General features: G+C 36.0%; 2 protein-coding genes across 3 annotated transcripts in view; both read right to left on the bottom strand.

The window, feature by feature from the left end:
• Positions 1-13,943, bottom strand: LOC131160348 (uncharacterized). Of its 2 annotated transcripts, XM_058115956.1 has the most exons (11): positions 13,346-13,943; positions 11,149-11,246; positions 10,993-11,038; positions 5,195-5,277; positions 5,029-5,093; positions 4,668-4,729; positions 3,386-3,445; positions 3,021-3,053; positions 461-526; positions 294-375; positions 1-211 (listed from the first exon to the last, which is right to left on the bottom strand). In XM_058115956.1, the coding sequence occupies exons 1-10, from the start codon at positions 13,793-13,795 to the stop codon at positions 331-333; spliced, it is 1,008 nt and encodes a 335-aa protein (XP_057971939.1). In that variant the 5' UTR covers positions 13,796-13,943; the 3' UTR covers positions 1-211; positions 294-330. The 2 variants fall into 2 exon arrangements, with proteins under 2 accessions (XP_057971939.1, XP_057971941.1); XM_058115958.1 differs by lacking the exon at positions 3,386-3,445 and having other exon boundaries at positions 158-375.
• A 4,463-nt stretch (positions 13,944-18,406) lies between these two features.
• The window catches only part of LOC131159215 (beta-galactosidase 10), a 44,619-nt gene continuing 40,958 nt past the window's right edge, over positions 18,407-22,067 (bottom strand). Inside the window, exons 15-19 of the mRNA XM_058113941.1 lie at positions 21,341-21,448; positions 20,539-20,649; positions 20,205-20,416; positions 19,102-19,435; positions 18,407-18,792 (exon numbers count right to left, since the gene is read on the bottom strand). Of these exons, the coding sequence (XP_057969924.1) occupies positions 18,682-18,792; positions 19,102-19,435; positions 20,205-20,416; positions 20,539-20,649; positions 21,341-21,448 (876 nt within the window). The 3' untranslated portion in view covers positions 18,407-18,681. The remainder of the gene's footprint in view (positions 18,793-19,101; positions 19,436-20,204; positions 20,417-20,538; positions 20,650-21,340; positions 21,449-22,067) is intronic.

The raw sequence follows: 22,067 nt of genomic DNA, 5'->3' as shown, positions 1-22,067 counted from the left end.
CAAAATTCGTGTAGAAAACTTGCATAAGAATTTAATGAACAGGCTTGAAAACCTACATCAACTTGGCTAAGCTGGTTTTTGCAGGCCCCTGCGCACGTACACGCTCTCCCTTCACCCACATATGCACACACCGACACACGCATACATCAATCACCGATTCACCAAACATGTGCCCTCTATCTAATTATTCACTCCATGTGTGCCTGAAGAACTGCAGATGTAAGAAAAATATGATACATATATAATAGTGTTGTCAAGCAGCTACAACTAAATTAGCATCAATATAAACATACAACAGCAGCTCTGCTAACTAAAATTGGCAGCCTGGGGTTATCTTTTTCCTAACAAAGATTCAAGAAGAGCTGCCTCTTCTTCCTGCAAAGAGAACAAAGGCCAGAACAATCATTAGCCCAATTCAGCAATGTGCCAAAGTGTGAGGCTGTGAGCAAAGCAAACATACCACCAAGGCATTGAATTCAGTCTCCTCATCAACGACACTGGTGGTGGCAGGGTCTTCCAAGAGATCCTGTTTCCAAGAATTTAACCAAGTCATGCATTAATGTCAGGTTTGGTTTACAGATGGAATGGAAATAGGATGAAAATTTGAACAGAAAGCATGACAACATCAAGTGATAAATTCGATTCCCTTTCCCTCAAATTTCATTCCATTCCTACGTATCAAACGTGTAAATAAGAGCTTTTATCACCTAGAATAACTATTTATCAATCCATTTCTAGTTTATGAGAAGTCATGCCATGCATTAGAGAGCAAACTTATTTGGGACATCCAAGAATAGTTATGCAGGTTGATCCTTCCAACCCAAAAAACTACAGCGCCATAGCACAAACAGCGGCAGATGATTGTTGACATTAATAAAATCAATGCATATACCTCAAGCATGTATTCACAATAGCAAATAATGTGGCAGACTATTTGTATATTTATTTTGTACAGTGAAAGGGCATCCTATGGTGCCGCTCCCTAATGATGTTGACCTGTATCCCACACTCACCTCACTGGCATCCTGTTTGCAGTCACATTCATCTAAGGCCTCTTGCCTTCACTTTGCCTAGGCAATTCTTGCGATTATTGGACCTTTAGTGCTCCTTGCCCCTTCCAATATAAACACTCTTTTACGCCTGTTTTTGTGCAAATGGTGTCACACTCAAATCTGAAGGCCACTAGCTCAGGTCAAAGAAATAGCCTCTTCAAATTAGAGGTGTACATAGCCATACTGTCCCCAGAACCCTGTGGCATGGGAGCCTTGTGCACTGGGTGTTGTATTTTGTCACTTTTGCCGTAGAAACACTAACGAAGCCAGCTATCGACTTTCTACTACAGGTATTTATCAGTAGCATCCCACAACTGGAACTGGCGAATCATTCAGGGATATTTAATTTTGTCTGATTTTGCAGATTTTTTAGCTTTCCACACTTGACTGGCCAGAGGAAATGAATGGAAAGATTGATTTAGATGAGAATAGAAGGATCTACAAGAAAAAAACACCAGAATTATCTAAACACCACATCCTAAAATCCCACAATGAGAATACGGAAAAGAATCCAAGAAACCCACAAGTGAAGAAAGCTCCTCTGCCTTCCCATCATTAAGATTTTGACAAAACTGAAAATTCTAAGAAATCGCAAAGCAAGACTAAAGATTGAAAAGAAAGCAACTGAAAACATAATTCAGACAGGCATCCAAAACAACAACCATATCCACCTTTATATTTGATACTAGGAAAAAAAAAAAGTCAGCTGCAAAATTAATTTCCATGGGCTTCAATGTGAAAACCGAGCTACAATATTAGCTACTGGCTTCTGCCGGAGAAGTGAGATTTCTGTAGATAGATCTGACTGTAAATCTGCCCTTTTTATCCAAGATCCACTTGAGTTCATTAGAAATGTTGTAACATGGAATTTTGTAGATAGTCAGTTTCCCAATCAAAGGCATCCCTTACCAAGGGAATGTTCCAGAATTTCCCAAGATTTTTTTTAAAAAAATATAAAAAGCATTCACCACAAACAAAGAAGCCCTATTTCTTCATCACAGGCCATACTGAATATGGAAAGGAATTTCATGCTGAGAGGAGAATCAGCACATCAAATACCGTGCAAAAGAAAACATTCTCCCAATCCCCACTTTGATATGAATAAGGAATGCAAAAAACCATCTCATCCTCAGCTGATGAATCTCCAAACTCCAATACCTTCGGATCCTCTTAGGGGCCCAGCCACTAAGCTGAAGAACATATTTTGCAGATTATTTCCCACCAAAATGATACTTCTCCATTTTGAATCTCCAAAGCCACTGAGTGTTGGGGATAAGTTTTTTTTTTTATTTTTTTCACATTGTTGCAGTTTTCCTTGTGCAGCTGTACAAGTTCCCCAGCATCTACAATGCTAGTCTCACCTCCTAAGGAGATGAAGTCGTCCAAAAGTTTTATATGTATGTATGTATGTAGGTCTCAGATATTTTTAGCTTGGGGTCAATTTTATTAATTCTTCCTTCTTATTCCAAAGTAATATTATAGGATAGAATATTTTTTTAATATTTATACTATGAGCATATGTATATAAAATGCTAGTCTCACCTCCTAAGGAGATGAAGCCGTCCAAAAGTTTTAGATGTATGTATGTATGTCTCAGATATTTTAGCTTGGGGTAAATTTTATTAATTCTTCGTTCTTATTCCAAAGTTATATCACATGATACAATATTTTTTAAACATTTATACTACAAGCACACTTCTATTGCTAAAATATGAGTAGTCAATTTCATTTTCTTAAGAATTCTATATATACTTTCAAACTACAGATATTTATCCTACAATTGAATTCTTTCATTAAAACCACATTTTTTATGTAGGATAATGCCATCAGTTTCTATGCATTGCACAAAACTTGGATGATGTAATTAACCATTCATTTAGAAAATGAAAAAGGAAGAAAAAATTATAGCAACAGTGGTAAAGACAGAATACTAATAATAAACTTATCCAAATTTATGAGATTACTTACATCATCAGCAATTTGCAATCGGCCATTGTGGTCCTGCAGAAATAAGCCCAATTTTTCATTTGGAACCAATGGCTAAAATTTAAAGTTCGATTGAAATTTCAAAGGTATCAATTTATGGAAATTTCAAGGGAAAGTTTGATGTCAATTTAAAGCAACAAATGAACATAAAGTAAATTATGGCAAATATAAATGAAACTTTGGAAAATATTAAAACATATGACCGTGACATGTCCTTTTATCATGTCAATGAGAGAGGGGGAGCCTATAACAGCATTTAAGAGCATACACATATTTTTCTAGCAAAATGCAGAAGAAACTTGGAAAGCAGGGTTTTTTTTTTGGGATGGTGAAAGCAGGTGATTTACCTTTACAGCAACAAAAAGAAGTGGATCGGAAGGGGTATAAATCATGTAATGTGCACCATCCTGGAAGAAAAAAAGTGAAAAACAAATATTGATACAAAGACACTAAAATCTAATCATATGTGATTTGAGCTGCTATTATGCAGAACAAATGCTCGTGTATTTTAGAACTTTGTGAAAAATTAAACCAATTTTCCATAATTTAAAAAAAAAAAAAAAAATGGAAGTAATAATGATACAAAGACACTAAAATCCAATCAAATATAATTTCAGCCTGCGATTATGCAAAAAATTTGAGCATATGGGTAGAGTAGAAGCTTTTAACGTATTATTATATGAGAACAATTTTGCGAAATGAACATAGGAAGAAAATGGCATGATAGTCATTACTCATTACTCACTACTCACTACAATTGAGTGTGTGCATGTCTGCGTATATAAGTTTGCGTGTGCGCACAGGCATGGGTTGGGGTGTGTCCCCATGTGAGATCTAAATTTTTCCTTAATTTTATGTCAATGTCCTCTCTACCCTCAAAAGAAGAAAATCAAATGGATTTTATCATTTTTACTGCAATGACGTTCCAGCTTCTATTTTCAAGTCTAGTGATCCAAACCGAAGGTTCAAGATGGAGGATTATAACTCCCCATGGATATAAACAAGGCACCCCGTTGAATGCAACAGAAAGACACTGCAAATGAAAGGCAGCCTCTAATCAAGTTTCTCCACCTATACCTAAAATCCTTCCTTTCTAACACCAAGGAACCTCCAGCAAAGATGACCCAAGGCATTTTCATAGTCTAATTATAAACAATTCCTTTTGTAACTCGGCTCATTCACTACTCATCAGCTACCAAGGCTGCATTCAAAATTTGATGAACTCCAATAGAAACACCAAGTATTAGAGAGTATAAGCCAACACTCCACAAAACTCTTTCTAGATTTCTAATCAAGATCTGTAAACATTAATAACCAAATTAATAGGCCTAAAATCAATAATCTTAATAGAACAATCCTTCTTAGGTGTCAGCATAATAAAAGTAGAATTAATGCCCCTCCCAACTACACCAGCTGGGAAAGAAAAACTCACCACAAATAAAGAGCAAAAACTAGCACAAAAATAACACCCTTTGGAACTTCGGAATAACTCAATGCCCATCTGCTGGCAATTTATTCTTAAGATTATTACAAATGATTTTTTTATGAAACTAAGTTTTGTTTGTACATCTTTTTACCAAATTTAACAAAAAAAAAAACAGTGATACAAATTATGGTCACCCCGTTTACCAGATGAAAGCAAGTAATTTCAACTCCTTCAGTTGGCAAGCCGTCTACATCTTCCCCATCATCTGCATTATTATAAACATGTTTTATGGGAAACTGATCTTAAAATGACAAGGTGTTACCAATGCATAAATAAGTAAAATGAGAGATAAATATCACTGTTTTGTGCCACCCAAAGGGTGGCATTGTTCTTGATTTGGTGGGAATCAACCTTACACGATTGTTTCTCATCACTATATTTAGTTAGAGATCACACTGACCCTTTTCTGGCAGAGTGGGCCTTCAATGCAAAAATGTAACAATTAAGAATTTCAAAGCTACTGCAGCAGTTCAAGAAGCACATCACAGTTAAGGTGGCTTTTACCTGTGCGAAATTCAAATATGTCATCCTCTGAGTAGCAAAATCCTCCTCTAGCTGTGTAACAAAATCTGGTAGAAAACAAACAATGAGCCAAAAGATATCAAGACTTCTGGAAAAGAGTAAATCTGCAGATTCTGAAAAGTAAGAAAACCTGCCAAATTCATCATACCCGCTGTAAACAAAATGCATGTGTATTTTGGCGAGGGCATAAGCAGCAGTGGGAAGGATAGCTTCAACTTCTTCATCACTGACCTAAAACTTGGAAGTAGGTGGAATATAAAGAATGTGATTTGATGAAGATTTATAAGAACTAATAAGTATTAAAGAAAATGATAGTCAGCTCTAAGAATCCATTCAGGTGACATAAAAAGCAAACAAAAATCCATTAAGGAAACAAAATAAAGAAATTTTTCAGAACTCCCACCACACACACACAGTCCATATATCTCACTTCTAGGCATTTACAGTTTCTCGCTGTACATGCAAAAATGCAAAATACTTAAGTGTATGCTTACCGGTAAAAAGCTGAATCATTAGCAATTTAAAGCATTGAATGCTTCAAATTAGGTCTGTGCACCACTCAGTTAAAACCAAATTAAAAGTAAATTTCAGTTAATTTGGTTCAGCTGGTTAACTCAGTCCGTTCAGTGTAATATTTTGAAAATTTTGATTTTTGGTTATGGGTTTGCGTAACAAAATTTTTTTAACCAATTAACTGAATCAGCCAATTTATTATATATTTTATATATAAATAAATATTTAAAATTAGTACGTATTTATATCTTAAACACATGTCAATTTATGTGTTAGAAGAGAACTAATATTCTAGTAATTAGGTTGTGCTAATGGGGGTATCTTTGACCTTAAATTTTATTATTTTTATTAAGATATAAGGAGGCAAACCTGGAGCTCAATTTAGTTTTATGCTTGGGAGATCTACCGCAGAAGCTATTTATCTTTTAAGAAGATTAATGGAAAAGTTGAGGGAAAAGAAGAGGGACTTGCATATGATATTTATTGACCTTGAGAAAGCATATGATAGGATACCTAGGGAAGTTCTATGGTGGGTTTTAGACAAAAAGGGTGTATGTAGTAGGTATACCGACGTCATTAAGGATATGTACAATGGAGTAATGACTAGTGTAAGAACTATAGATAGAGAAACTAGAGAATTTCCGATCACCATAGGTGTACATCAAGGATCTGCTTTGAGTCCTTATCTTTTTGCTTTAATGATGGATCAATTGACTAAGAGTATTTAAAAGGAGGTTCCATAGTGTATGTTGTTTGCAAATGATATTGTATTAATTGACGAAATTAAGGACGGAGTAGAGGCTGAGTTAGAATTATGGAGAGAAGTTTTAGAATCTAGAGGCTTTAGGATAAGTAGAAATAAGACAAAATATATGAAATGTAATTTTAGTAATGATAGGAGGAATATTGGAGACAAAGTTAAACTTGATAATGAAGAAATAAATAGCACTTGTAAATTTCGATACCTTTGATCTATTATGCAAGCTGAAGGAGAAATTGAAGATGATATAATGCATAAAGTTAAAGCAGGTTGGGAAAAATTGAGAAGTGCTTCAAGTGTGCTCTGTGATTGTAGAATACCCTTAAAATTGAAAATAAAGTTTTATAAGACAACTATAAGACCAGCTTTGCTATATGGATTGGAATGTTGGGCGACAAAGAAACATAATATCCACAAAGTAAAGTTGCCGAGATGAGAATGCTTAAATGGATGAGTGGTATAACAATGAAAGATAAATTAAGAAATGAACATATTCGTGGTAAATTAGGTGTAACTCTAATAAAAGATAAGATAAGGGAGGGACGACTCAGATGGTATGAACACTTGCAATGTAGGCCACATAGTGCACCTGCAAGGAAGAGTGACTTAGTTACTATAGGGGGCAATAGAAGGGGTAGGGGAAGACCTAAAATAACTTGGGAGAAGATAGTGAGTAAGGATTTAATATCCTTGAATCTATCAATAGAAATGGTCCATGATCGCATAAATTGGCGGAAAAGGATTCATATAACCGACCCCACCTAGTGGGACTATTTTTTTCTTCTTCTCTTCTTCTCTCCTCCATCTCTAACTTTACAACATATATAAACACACACACACACACACACACATATATATATATATATATAAATTGGTTATACATACATATATGTTAATACACACACACACACTGTTTTTTTCTTTTGGATAAGATAATATTTTATTGAGAGAAGCAAGAATATACAAGGAAGAATAGAAATCCTAAAAAAAAACAGAAAAATATGAAGTGCAGATTTAAATGTGTATATATAAAATTTCATTGATAGGTTAAGAATATACAAACAGGAGTATAGGACAACTCCTTAACAAAATCTAGAAGATCTAGACAAAAACAAAGAAGAAAGATGAAAAAGCAAAGAAAAACAAATTAAAAAGCCAGTGCGTGCTAACAATTCAGCATAAAATGCAATCGTGCTGAATATATAAAAAGCTCACCCCCTTAATGTTCCTGTGATCCACACACCAAAGAGAAGCTAGATAATGAATCTTCTCTCAAACCAGCAAATATGACACTTTCATCCCAGAGAAATACGTGTGTTACGTTCCAGCCAGACCCCAAAAAACTGAAGGAAAAAAAAAAAAAAACACTGCCATAACACTGCTCTTTAGTCTTTCCTTTTTCCTACCAAAACCGACAAAAGAACTGCCAAAAAATCCTCCACTGTCTCTAACAAACCCAACATTCCCCAAAATAACCAAATAGCTTGTTCCAGCTCTAGGCAAAATCGCTACAGATTATGAACTGTTAAAGCATTGCAGACACAAATCTGAAAAGATGGTCTCCTAGTCTACGACATATTATTGGTGTTTATTCAATTAAGCACAACCAACCAAACAAAAGCCTTGATTTTAGGGGGAACTTTGGACAGCTTTATCAAGAGGAAACAAAGGATCAGTATTAATCAAAATATCACAAAAAGATTTGCAAGACTAAACCACCAAGAAAACAAAAACCAAGACCAGCTATCTGCTTCCAAAGACATACGACAATTATTCAACAAGCCAAGCAAAGAAGATATTCTTCCATCTCCATATCATTCAAGGACATCTGAAAATGAAAATCCCCAGAAGGTAAAGGACCAGGCAGATCAACAATAAGAGAGCAAACGGGATCATTCTGCCCAAAGCTCAAACAAAAGAGTTGAGGATAAGAGGTGGACAAAATAACATTTCCCAACCAAAGATTTTTCCAAAAATGAATATCACACCCCCCAGCCCAACTGAAATTTAGAATGAGGAATAAAGAGAGGATAAATTTGAGAGATAGCTTTCCACAGACTTTCTGAAGAACATCTAGATCCCAAATTAGTATCCCACCTATTCTCATCAAGACCACACTAGCTTTTAACAACTTTATGCCAGAAGGATGAATCCTCTAACAGAGACCGCCAGCACCATTTAGCCAGGTGAGCCATGTTTCTGGACACCAAATTTCCAAAATCCAAACCTCTCCTATTTAGACCTAAACACTAAATGATCCCTAATGCCCCTACCCCCGACCACAGGCAATACCTCATAATTTGCTCAATCTTGCTAGAAACTCACACAAGAATTTTTAAAATGGACAAAAAATGCAACTGGATACTAGAAAGACAAGCCTAAATAAGAGTATTTCTCCCTCCTAGAGAAAAAAGATCACTCTTCCATTCATCTAAACGCTTAGACACCGACCAGATCTCAAAAACTAACAGATCTAGGACTATCCCCAAAAGGAACCCCTAAATAGGACAACAGCCAATCCAACACAATGCATCCCACCTACGAGGCCAAACCCCTGACATGCTCAACAGGCACATTAATTGCTGCTATACCACTCTTATCCATATTTATCTAAGCCCCAAAATCTTTACAAAAATGTGGAGAAGACACAAAATGTTCAAAAAAGAAGGCCAATGATCCTCTAAGAAGAAGGTAGAAATTCCCTTCTTCTACGAAGCTTTAGGAGCCATGATATTAGAGAGGCTACATCTTCCACTCGTCTGCAGATTTTGAATCCATTCAACACTTTGTTCATATTATAGGACTGAATATTATGGGAATTAACGGGCCACATGTATTTTGGGCCTTTAAGTTTTGGTCTAGCAGAAGAATGCCAATTTTGATTACCCCAAATGTGGCCTAAATGCAAAGTAATGCTTATAATGCTTGGCCACTACATCTTCTTGCAGCCTTTTTATCTGCCTCTGTAGCAAAAGCCACCCCCCAAATGCTGAGGATCCAATGACCGAGGATGCAAGGCCAGGCATCACAACTCAAGTGCTGCACCCCCACAATGATGATAGATCTGATTTCTTCCTTTTCTCACAAATCACAACCTTGTTCCATGATCAAATATTTCTCTGTGCTCCCTCGCCACTACCAGAATCATTAGCCATAGCATAAGATTCTTTAGCCACTAAACGAAATTCCAGCCCAAACCAGATTCCATAGCCTCCACACCCTCACCATCCATCTCCCTTAGATCCATTAGGACCAGAAGGTAAAAATATCTTCCCTTCCCAAATTCCAAAAAATTCCCCATCCTTATTGAATGAATAACCAGCCAACGTCTGATGCTTCCAATCCTCATGCTTCAATAATCACTTCCTAATCTTACGAAAGCTGATGACATCCCCTTAAGAAGAATTTTTACCAATGAAAAAGACAACCTCACCCATTGATTTTGATTTTTCCGACTCTATCTAGTCTCAGATCCAAAGTTTTCCCTTCGATCTGGACCAATCTCCTGCATACCCCTTCCCTCATGGCTACAATCATCATGGTGATAGGGCTGACTCTCCAATGAGCGTAGAGAGAAGGGGAAAGGTTTCAAGAGACATGGTATTGTTTCAAACATAACACAACAGTATGAGATCAAACTAATGTTCCATTTCAGATTAACCACACACATGCATGCAGATGGGTGGGCAAGAGTGCACGTATGCACACATGTTTCCATCTACAAACAAACACAAACTTTTTCCAGCTGAAATCTCAGAGTCTAAACGAAATTCCTGATTCACCCCAATCTAAAAGTATGATGACAATATCGTTTTCTTTTACCCCAAAAGACACATAAGAAAGCTTATTACACACTTTATCAGGCTTCTTCTGTTTCAGGAGGCTCAAGAGTCAAAGCACAATGGTGGCAAGTGAGGACCAGTGAACGGCAGTTTTTTTTTCTTTCTTTTGGCAGGGGTAGGGAGCTAGCGAGAAGAAGCAAAAACCTTCATGAGTTTTTCCCCTATAATTATGCTGCTTAGGTATAAGTGAAAGAAATTCTGGCTCCCTACCGCTACCCTCTGCACAAGCACACACAAACACCAGCCCCAAACCCCTCCCCCCATCTCAACACACACATATATCTGCCCTGTGAATCCTTAACTGTCTTAAGCCCCTAATACCATCTAAAACTATAGAAATTTCATCAGAAAGGCCCAAAAGGAACAGAAATAAATTATGAGGTAATAACTAGAAAATCTGTACAGTTTCATGACTTAAACTATTTCCACCAAAATGAACCAACACACAAGGAAAGCAACTACCATGACTTGGGCAAAAGCTCAAATCCAGTAAATTTTAATCCTATTTGGATGGCCAAAAATGGATTAATAACAGTAGGGATTAAAATCCATACAATCTACACAATAAAGAGAGTTCAAAGCAACTTGTGAGGAAGACTACTAACTGACTTGATAAATATAATGAACTTTCAAAAGCTCTTAGGGCAGAAAAAAAGCTAATAGAAGAGTAGTAAGAACAAATAAACAAGTTTCCATCTAAATATGCCAGTAGATTAATGCATTTTAGCCCAAAGTTGCATACGTTGCAACTAAACTAAAAACTAAATTTGAGAAGAAAAAAAAAATGCATTGCAACAAAACTAAAAATTAAATTTGGAAAAAAATTCTTACGGCCGACCATCCATCAATATTTGTGCTCTTCAATATCTGGACAGGCCTGAAGCAGAAAAGTTATGCATTATATTAAAAAAAAAAACAATAAATCAACACAAATAAGAAATTTCTTTCAAATATACTCCATAATTAAAAAGGTAAAACCGCACTAACGTGTCAACTGGACAGAGCAGCATACACTCATCCCCTTGTGAACTTCTGAAAACTCTCCTGATAATGCACTCTAAAGGGAAATTATTTGTAGAATCAATCTGTACACAACATCTTTTAGTTAAAAATCAGAGCAATGCCAAACCAAGAAAAGTGGCATGAAGAAATATTAAATAATGCAAAGCAAGCAAGGTATTTGAATAAAATACATGAGAATCAATTTAAATTTTTTTATGAGAAGCTGAGGTAAAATCAAATATAATTTCTACATAAAATATAAAATTTTAGAGGAACAATATTAAACTTTTCATATAGTGCGCGTGTGAGAGCTTCTTGATTTTTAATAATATTTAATTTGCATAGTAAAGTTGTACAAGCAGATCAGTAAGCAGAATTCAATGGTTTTGATATGCAGCATATCAACAGCTTAACAGTTATACGAATTGTAATTCATTAACTAAATCTCTATAGCCACTTTTTTTTACTTAATGATTTATTAGTGAATTTTTTCCAATTTCAAATAAATTTAACCTTTATTATCTCAAGGGCACTTCTACGTCTTTGATTCTATTTCTAATATTTACCTTTTAGAAGTTAGGTTTTTTTTTATTTTTTTAGGGGATAGAAAAAAAAAACTTTCTATCTTTTTTTGGAGTGCCCAAGTGTGTGCCTAGGATCCTTGAGAGGATGATGCATGATTCTCTATCCCCCATTACCAACTTCATACCAAACATTAGGTGAAAAGAGTGGTAAATTTTGAGACACAAATTTCCAAAGATTCAACAAAGTAATATTAGCCTCAAATTTAGCACCCCATCCATTTCGGCAAAGTCCAAATCTACTACAAACCACCATGTGCCAAAGAGAGTTAGGTTCTCAAGGAAAGATTCATGATCAATTACCCACCAAGGAAGCATTTTTGAACACCATTACCTACACCCAATCCTTCCTCCCTTTTGAACCTACATGCAGTCACTCATCCTGCAAGATCAAGATCATCTCTATCTCACCCACCAACTCACGACCACAAGAAACCCATCATCACTAATCTCCAAGCCATTCTCATAGGAATTCCAGAAAGGGTCAAGTAATAAAAGGGAATACAAGAAAGACAAGCATGCCTAAGAGTAATGTGAGCCAAGAGTAAAAAAAGATCCTCCCCACCCATCCAACCTCTGAACCTCCTAGTGACTGTCAAAAACTGGGTCCCAAAAAGATTCAGCAATAGGATTACCACCTAAGAGTAATTTGCCAACTCAAGCCACCACAACCTGCTAACCTAGCAAAAGAACTTGAGCCAATCCCAGTACCCACAATGCATCCTTAGAAAAGTTTATCCTTAGCCCTAGCACTTCTTCAAACACCAGCTTATTGAGGAAACTGCCCATATCCTCCTAAAGAAAAAAAAAAAATAGTCATCTGCAAACTCTAAATAACATATGGAAAAGTTCACATGGCCCACCTTAATCCCTTCCACCAAACCTCTATCAATCATTCTACTCAATGCAGCAACCACAAAAGTAAAGAAGGAAAGGGGATAGAGGAACCAAGGTTTAGCCTCACCATTCACTAAGACAAAAAAAGGCCACAGATGAGAAGCATGCTGAATCCATTTCCTCTGTCCCACTCCAAAACCTTTTTTCTCCATCACTCTATCCAAGACATCCCAAGTTCCCAACTAACTTGATCATAAGCTTTTTCAACATCCGATTTCAAAATCAGGCCCTCTTATTTCTACTAACAGAATCTTCAACAAACCTCATATACTAAGAATGCTGCATCTATCATCTGCCCATCACCAAATGCACTCTGATAGAAGACAATGAGAACGTTTTATCAATTTTTTTTGGATCAAGTCCCACACCACCCAACCCTGCTCCCAAATACTCACAAGCTCCCCACTTCTCCCATTATGTGCAATATATGAATCAAAAAAGAGTATTTATTCTCGTAACTAATGCTATTGCTTTTTTTTTTGGATGGGGGGCTGGGGGTTTAAATATGCTCTAATTTGAGGGCTTGGATTTAGAATTGCGTGGATTTAAAATTAATTTAATACAATTTTATACTGCATGTTGTCCAAATCCAACCTCCAATCCATGCTCCCAAACATATTGAATTGATAACACAAAGTAATATACATAACTTTGAGTTGAAAAGTCGCATAATAAACAGTACAAAGAAACAGGAAGTAACTTACAATGGTGGCAATTCTTTTGGAAGAAGCCATGAGGACCCTTCCCTGTTCGTCCAAAACGAACCCCACAGGAGGCTTCGGCAGCGCCAGGGGTTGATAAGACTGTGAATGCGCAACCGAACCCGAAGACCCATCATCGCCATCTTCAGTTTCCACATCACTGAATGCCGGACTCCTCGACGACTCACCACCACCATCGCTGCCACTCTTTTTCTTCTTCCTCTTCACCGCCGGCCGCTTCTTCACAGGCCCACTTTGCTGCGCGGCTCGGCAGCGGGCGAACTCGAACCGACAAGGGTCCGAAGCACGAATGCCTAGGATTGATACAGAGATTGTAGGAGGTGAAGGGTGGAAGGAGAAGGGAAGGTTCTGCAGGTGGGGTTGAAGTGGGGTGGTCAGATATGGATTGCTCCACAGAGAAGGGATGAAGTAGTGGCTTGAAGCCAAGGCCATGGAATAGGAATTTCAAATTTGTTTTGAGAAGTGTGGAGTGTGGGGAGGGATTGATTTTCTTGTTTCTGTATTTCTCTTTCTCCTGAACTTGCTTTCGCTCTGTGATTTATAATTTATAATCTAAAATAATAATAGATAGTTATCATCATCACCATCTCTCTCTTTTTTTTTCTTTTTTCTATTTTTTGAGTTTTAGGAGGTGTTAGAAGGATTTCTCAAATAATTTTTTTCTTGTCATTGAGATACATTCTTTCTCATTCATATGGGAAAGCATTTTTGCTCCCCCACCCTCTTTTTTTAATCTTTTCTTTGTTACACAAAAGCTTATTTGCTCTAATTTGAGTTTTCTCATTATTGTACTAAGGTCATTTTTTCTTAATATTTTAGGATAAAAATAATATTTTTATTTCTTGATATTTAATTGAAACTATAGTCCCAGACAGGCTTATGCAATCGTCCAATCTCTCTCGTTCTCCATTTTCATTTTTTTAAAAAGCTTTAAGAAGTCCTATAGTCCTACTAAAGTACACCTTAGCATGAAAATTTGACATATATGTGCATTCTAACAATGTACCTACTAAGGTGCTTTCTTCATCCACATAAAGGTGGCATCTACCACCTTTGCTTTTTATGGGTTGTATTTGTATAAGTGTAACAAGGAGTACTCAACTTTGATGAGAGTTTCAGTTAAGATGAGGTCTTTTGTCCACATCCCTTCAAATGCAATCTTTAAGATCCCAAATCTTTTTAATAAGGTTATTTGACATCCACTTGTGAGCTTTGTCTCCTTCTAGATTGATCTGTCTCTTCTCTTGAACTTGTTCTATTTTCCAAATCCTTAGGTATTATAGGATGCGACAAGTTTTCTAATTCTCAATTCATATATAAGCTTTACTATCACTTTTCATTTGGGGAAATGGCCTCATTTGTTATATGGTTAGGGCATGTTTTCAACTAATGCTCCTATAATTGACCAAGTCTATTACTAACTACTTAACCTATGACTCAAACACTAGTTTGTGGTACTTCTACACTTAATTGCAAGAATATGTTTTTGTATGCATCAAGTTAGAAGTTAGAATGGGGATACTGAGTATGAGAGTATGGGTTCTAAGTCATGGATTTGGATTTCTTAGTATACCTTGCCTCTTTTTTTTTTTTCACTCCATTTTCTTCATTCTGTTTTCTCTATTTTCTCTCTTCTTTCTAGTCTACTCTAGCAAGAAACTTCCTTCACTCATGTCCCTTAACACTCCTACTTAGCAAAGATCATTATATTTGAGATAATGATCCACTAAGAAAGACTTTTTCCTCCTTTGTAACACTTGTCCTCCACTCTTATTGTGCCTACATTTGTCTCTATTCACTCTAACTATGGTGTAATCAAATAAAGAGGCGTGTTTTGATCCAAAATTGGATAATCTCAATGCAAGATGAGTTAGTTGCTCTTGATAAGATTAATACTTGAGATTTAGTCCTTTTCCCTGCAAATGAGAATGCCATTAACTCCTCTTAGGAGCACTATAAAGCACAATTGAAAACTAAAATAGTTTCCTATAGAGTATAATGTGGACTATCAAGAAATGTTAAGCCAATAGCAAATATAACTAATCTTTGCACCTTAATTTCTATTTTTTTGTGGTTCACAATGATTACTTATCCATTGTATGTTAAGAATGATTCTTAAATGGATATCTTAATGAAAAAGTTTATATGAATCTGACCGTACCTTTTTCTTATTACCTAGCTATTTTCGTCACTTGCTACATGCTTTTTATAAACATATGCAAGCCCCATCAACTTTGTATGATTGTTTTCAATCCATGGTTAATTAAATTGGTTTGTTGCTTCTTTTGCTCATGACTGTCACTTTATTTATGTTCTACTTTTAGTGTAATAATAACCAAAAAAATGCTTAGGCTTTGCACTAGGCCAATCTGAGTTTAAAAGTACATGCACCAAATTTATTGCACCCCGACCCAAACCCAACCTGGTTAAGTAAATGAATGCAATGGCTCTACATGGCATCCCCTAAAAGTTTGCCTGATATCAATATGAAATCTAGTGGTCTTGATTATGCTTATTATGATGGAGTCCAGTGGTTTTTCATGAATTCAAGATAAAGAATTTAAGTCCTCTTCAATATTTCTTTTTAGGTATGTTAAAGTTACCTTCCCCTCTAAAGGAAATCTTCTACCTTAATTTAATTATGCTAATGTAATCACTTGTCATGGTGGATAAACTCATAGCAAGGTTTGTTGTCATACCTATGGAGTTTAGTGAGGCGTTGTCCACTTTAATCCACTAACCTCGCGAATTTGCCATATAAAAGAGGTTTCCCATAGTTGGAACCCAAACTAATCTTATAAGTCCAAAATTTTCCTAATACACATTTGATGTAGGACTGTGACATTCTCCTATGTCTAATCTCTAACACCCTCTTCAGACTGCTTCCAAGTAAGGTCTCACATGATAGTACCTTTAGGGTGGCTTTGATACCAAATTTAACGATATTAGACTCAACTCTAGTGAGGTATTGTCTGATTTGGCCAACTAGTCTCACGAAATTGTCTTATAAAAGACACCTAATATAGTTAGAGTCCAAACCAACCTTTATTAAGTACAAGATTTTCCTAATATAAATCTAATGTAGGACCGTGATACACTATTATGCAATTTTGTGAGCAAGAAGAGAAATCAAATTTTAATGTTGATTTAAACTCCTTTTTTTATTATTATTACTAAAGGAGGGCGGCACCTCCATTTATTTATTGATATGCCCTCACTTTTGGCAGAAGAAAACTATGATTACAAGATAAGCAAATGGAAAAATACAGATAATAAATTAAAACTCTCCCCAAAAACAACACTAACAATCAACCAAACCAATACAACAAATTCAAACAATGCTAACTAAGAAACAAGTCTAAATGGACCTAAAAAAACTCGAGAATTGAACTAATGACGAAAGGAAGTGAGACCCAATCTATCCATCCAAAGTATTTTTTTCAGAGAACGAGATAAAAAATGTTATTCTTTGCAGATGACATTGTTTCTCATATTTCTTTCTTTAGTGAGAAAATCAATCGCATTATTGTCTTCCCTATATTGATGGATCACCATGAAGTTCACTCCTTCTAACTCCGCCACGAGCTCTTCCCAAAAATCTCAAAAATACCATAAGGTACATCTACCTTTCCGAAGTCAATCAACAATAATTCGCAAGTCACTTTCAATAATGACATTAAAATAAAGAAGTCGTTTGCACAAATGAATTAATTCCATTATTACTTTTAATTCCACACTATTGTTTGTACCATTACCAAAATAGCTTGAAAAATCCGCTTTCATCATGTCATGGCAGTCCCGAATAATTCCCCCACCTTCTGAAGTACCCGAATTGCCCCTACAACTCCCATCACAATTAAGTTTTATCCACCCTGTTGGAGGCTTAACCCACGAAATTATTTTTTTGGGCCTGTCGCGAACTCCCTGATGCTTAATTTGAAACTCCTTCAAAATCTTAATGTCCAACATCTTCAATTTTTGAAAAGAATTAGTACTCTCAGCTATAAAACTAACTCAGTATCGAACACTTCTCTACATCTGATCTGCACTTTAATATAATCCTTTCATTCTACCTTTGCATCTTCGATTCCAGAGATACCACGTAATCAAACACGAAATTAGTTAGATTAAAATAATTTTAATAGACAATTTTCGAGCATAATGGTACCAATTTGCAATTCTGTTTTTCCAAGGAAGGAACCACTAGAAAGGAATCCCCAACACCACACTAGTTCGACGCCAAACCTCTGAAACCAACTCGCCTAAAGAAAGAATATGATCTGTGTTTTCCTGACTTCTCTGCACGCAGTGATCACAAGCCGAAATTATCGATATTCCTTTGACATGAATTCTATCATCTACTGTCAAGCATTTGAACCAGGTTTTCCATAAACACATCAAAATTCTTCTAGATAATAAAGAATGTCAAAACCAATCATTACACACAAAATTATCACTTATGCTCCTCATTGCCTCCCAAGCCATTTAATTTAAACTCAATTAAGCACCTAGTTATGTCTTATCAAGAGAATTTTTACGAATAATAATAGCTAATGGGCAACATTAGTAAGAGGCTCATTCATTGATACGTTTCACGTTTTTTTCACCTGATGCAAATGATCCATCACCAATGGAATTTTTTGTTATTATTTTTTGCAATGGAATCGATTAGTTGATGATTTATTGTGTTCATTTGTTTCTTGATGCAAATGCACGTAGGTAAAAATAATATAATTTTGAGAAAAAAGCACGTAGTATTTAAGCACTTGTTTGGGCAAATCTATGGATAGGTCATCCAATAGGGCAAAGGGAGAGGAAATGCTTTTATTTTATTTTATTTTTGTTAATTGCATTGCGCTACCAAATAGAACAGAAACTCATGCTTTGATCCAGAAAGCGAATCTTGGATGAATCAAATTTATTACCTAATTTTTATATATTTTTTCATTCAATTTTTCATTACATTCCATCCTCCTGTTCTACTTACTAAACCGAATAGGACATAGAGGTCTAAATCATTTGACTGAGAAAGACAATAGCACAGGGTTCAATTTTCTCAAATTTAAAAAGAAAGATTGTTATTACATCACACGCGTAAAAAATTAATATATTACTCGCTATGCCCAGAGATGAACACAAGAGCAAGCATGAGAACAAGCTGCTCTAATTGCTAACGCTATAATTTTTGAGTCTTCAATTAAGAAATGTAAATCCAGCTGGAGAAGTAATAACTTCGCACCTCTGTAGAAAGTCGACGGACAAAAAATAATAATCACTGTGGTTGATTCCACTGTCTTCTATTCCTGGAAGTGGTAATTTCAGCTGCAAACTGCTTCAACGGCAAGTTTTCTAGTCGTGCTGGGACACAAATCCTTATTGAAGTTCTGTTCCGTTAATTCTATGGTACATTCAGATTTATTTAAGCAGTCCTGCAATGGTGTCGAAGCAAATCAGTGAAATTTAAAATGTTTGAAAATAAAAAAGGGAAAATAGGAATTCAGATAAGAAAGCATGCAGTTCCTGATACAGTGATACTAGAGAGGGTATGCCATTTATTGAAAGCTCACATTAGTTGAGAGAGAGAGAGAGAGAGAGAGAGAGTCATTTAATTGGGAATTTCGAATATGCTGAAGCAAGAATTGAACTTGTAATGTTAAAAGAAATTCTATTATGTAGCAGCAGTGAGAAAATAATAGAGGCTATTGCAATACTGGTAAGAGTTAGGCAGTGGTTCTTACTCTTTCTACCATGGAAGTGGAATCAGGATCATGGCAGTCTCCCTTGACGTAGGATCCACACGTTCCGGTAGGAGTTCCGAAGCTAGCAAAATTTACAGAGGAAATCCGAGTACTCTCGGGGCACTTCAAGTGGGCAGCTACTTTGTTTTTGTTATTCTCGGTTCCATTCTGCCAGGATTCAATTTCAAAGGAGGGATGATCTTCTGAGATGAGAGCGCAGACCTTTGAGGTTTTCCGTCTTGAGAATTTAATTTTTGTTGGATCTCCGCCTTTCTCCTCAAAGATCACAAGAGTATTTTTGGATGATTTGAACCAAGACCTTGGAACATGGTACCTGCTCAATGCAAAAACAGAAGAATGAGAAACTTTCATTGACAAATGTAAGCTTTTATACCCAACACTAAAAAAACAAAAAGGATCTTCTGTCTCGTTCATTCTATATATATATATATATATATATACATCAACTTAGAAAATGTCACAGCAAATGTACTAATAGTAAAAGATTACTTCAAGACACAAAATGAAAAGGCACAAGGTTTCAAGATGAGCTGTGGTGCACTTAGAAAACTCAAATGATATGTTGAAGAATGCTAGGGCACATTTGATGAGGTGCGTGGCATGTACAACAGCTTGTGTGCTGAGTATTATTCCGTCACTAATACTCTATTATTAGTGACGATTTTAGAATTTGTCACTAATAAGTATTAGTCACCACCTTGTTAGTGACTAATTTGAAACCGTCACTAATAAGCAGTCCATGGTTGATTATAAGCAGGGAGTTTTTCCCAGAATCTTTTTTTTTTTTAATCCCAAATGCTTGATCCGATACTGGGATATTCCGAGCTTTAAACTTGACCAAGTTGGTGAATAATCTACATCTGCTCTAAATCTAGATAGTTAAGCAAACAAAATTTTCAAATAAGCATCTTGAATGCAGTATTTTTTATGAACATTTCTACTAGAATCAGATTAATCAGCCATTAAGGTTCATCAGTGAACATCCATTAAGGATGCATTTTGCCTGCAAGGGAAATATTGCATTGTCAACACCTACTTCCTCATTTCCATTTATTTATTTTGCATATATCTTTATGACTTACCATCTTTGCGTTGGCTTTCCGCATCCTGTGCGGCATTTGTCTGGCATAAATTTGCCTCTGTAGTTGCATTCTTGGACACACTTACCATGTCTAGAGCTTTTCCTAGGCCAATATCTTCCAATTTCTTCACCATTCAGCCAAGCTAGGCCCTTCCCCATATCAATCATATCCAGGCCAATAGGTTCATTGCCAGATGGAGTCTCCACAACAACCTGCAAGTCCAAGTTATTTTTTTCTCGTGAACACACCGTTGTGTCAGATATTCACTTAAAAAACAAAATAAAAAATGGCTGAATTTTCTCAATTGTATTACTAGTGATCCAGGTATCTATACCTTATACCATGTAAGAGGCTGGTTCTTCGGTGGTTCTGAGGTCGACACCCAGTTTACCTTATTCATACCTTCAGGCTTGTATATGCTCAGATGTTCTCCTTGCAATCCAATCTGGAAAAGGCAAGAACACATGCACACACACACCAACAACAATAATAATTGTTGTAAAATCCTTAAATACGAGAAAATTAGTATGTAATTTTATTTGTTCAATAACTTTGATTATGAAAGATGATAAGAAATCAATTTTAAATTACGTATCAGTAAACTGGAAGAGGTTAACACATCAATTAGTTGCCTTAGACAAATAGAGATCCCTTACAAGGCATGTAGACCATGTGAGCCTTGAAGGGTGAGTCCAGCATTGTGAGTCGCAATGGCTGAACTCAGAACAATTGCCTTGATCTTAGTTTAAGCCTTAAGGTGAATGAGTGGTGCTAGCCTCAAATGCCTTTTAAACCATTGCTACCATCCAAAGTTCATGACATAATTTTTACACCAATCGAACTTATTTTTACTACTGCTATGACATCATTTAACAAATTTGATAACCTAGCTATGGCAGAGTTTGAATCTCTGTTGGTCTAATGTAGAAAAAGCTAGAGAGTGCCTATATCATCAAGGTCACAAAAAAATAATGAAAAGCATGGTTTGAATGATATGCTCAAGGAATTTGAAAAAAAAAAAAAAAGCAGCATTTCCTTTTTGGTAATAGTTCTTACAAGTTACAACTATACTATCAGTAAGCTTTCAAACAGTAGATTACACACTGGTCAGGTATGACAGTAAGTAAAAGATAAACCTTGTATGTCCATGTCTGCGTAGAGAGGTCTTTTGTTCCATTGTTGAAACCCGAAATCTTGACACTTGTAAGTCCTGCTCCAACCCATTCATAAAATGGCCCTGCATTCTGGAAGCACGAAGAAGAAATTTTGCCATGTTGGAAACACCTATCTTTTATAAGTAAAAGATTATATTACTGAAGGACTCCAAGGAGGAGCCAGCCAAGTACAGTCAAAAAATTATACACAATTATAAGCCACAAAACAAACTCTTTAAAAAATCCACGGAAGGAACAAAATCATCACAAAGCGACCCATTCACCCTAAAATGCAACACGAAAAACCAATTCTATTTTACTGTTTGCAATGAAATTTCCATATCTTGCATTTCTCTCAATAAGTGATCCAAAACATGGCAAAAGGAATCAACATCACACCTGTCCTTAAATTTACTTTGCATTTGGAACCTCAGCAGGCTTGCAATTCACCTCCTACTTTTCTATTGCTGCTCAACTGATGCCTAGAGAACAATGGACCAGACCCCACAAGCTTCTCACCCAACTATGATGTAAAAGGTGGTCAAATGTTACCTAGAATGTGGAATGTTCTGGTTTGTGGAACAGGAACGGAATCACAGTACATGCACTAAAATGTGGAATGTTAGGGGTGTTCTTAATTAGATATATTCACGAAAAAATTGTAGCGGCACTTGCATATTTTGGAGAGGGTGTTGAGTTATCTATAAGA

The sequence above is a fragment of the Malania oleifera genome, chromosome 7 (assembly GCF_029873635.1).
Source record: "Malania oleifera isolate guangnan ecotype guangnan chromosome 7, ASM2987363v1, whole genome shotgun sequence".
Classification (NCBI taxonomy): domain Eukaryota; kingdom Viridiplantae; phylum Streptophyta; class Magnoliopsida; order Santalales; family Ximeniaceae; genus Malania; species Malania oleifera.
Note: the sequence above shows the minus strand (reverse complement) of the source record. Positions and strands in the feature narration are given on the sequence as shown.

Coding starts and splice junctions, on each gene's coding strand:
- LOC131160348 (XM_058115956.1), bottom strand. CDS start 13,795: ATGGCCTTGGCTTCAAGCCACTACTTCATCCCTTCTCTGTGGAGCAAT. Junction 3,054..3,385: donor TTCTTTTTGTTGCTGTAAAG/GTAAATCACCTG, acceptor TTATTTCTGCAG/GACCACAATGGCCGATTGCA. Junction 527..3,020: donor GATTGCAAATTGCTGATGAT/GTAAGTAATCTC, acceptor TCTTGGAAACAG/GATCTCTTGGAAGACCCTGC.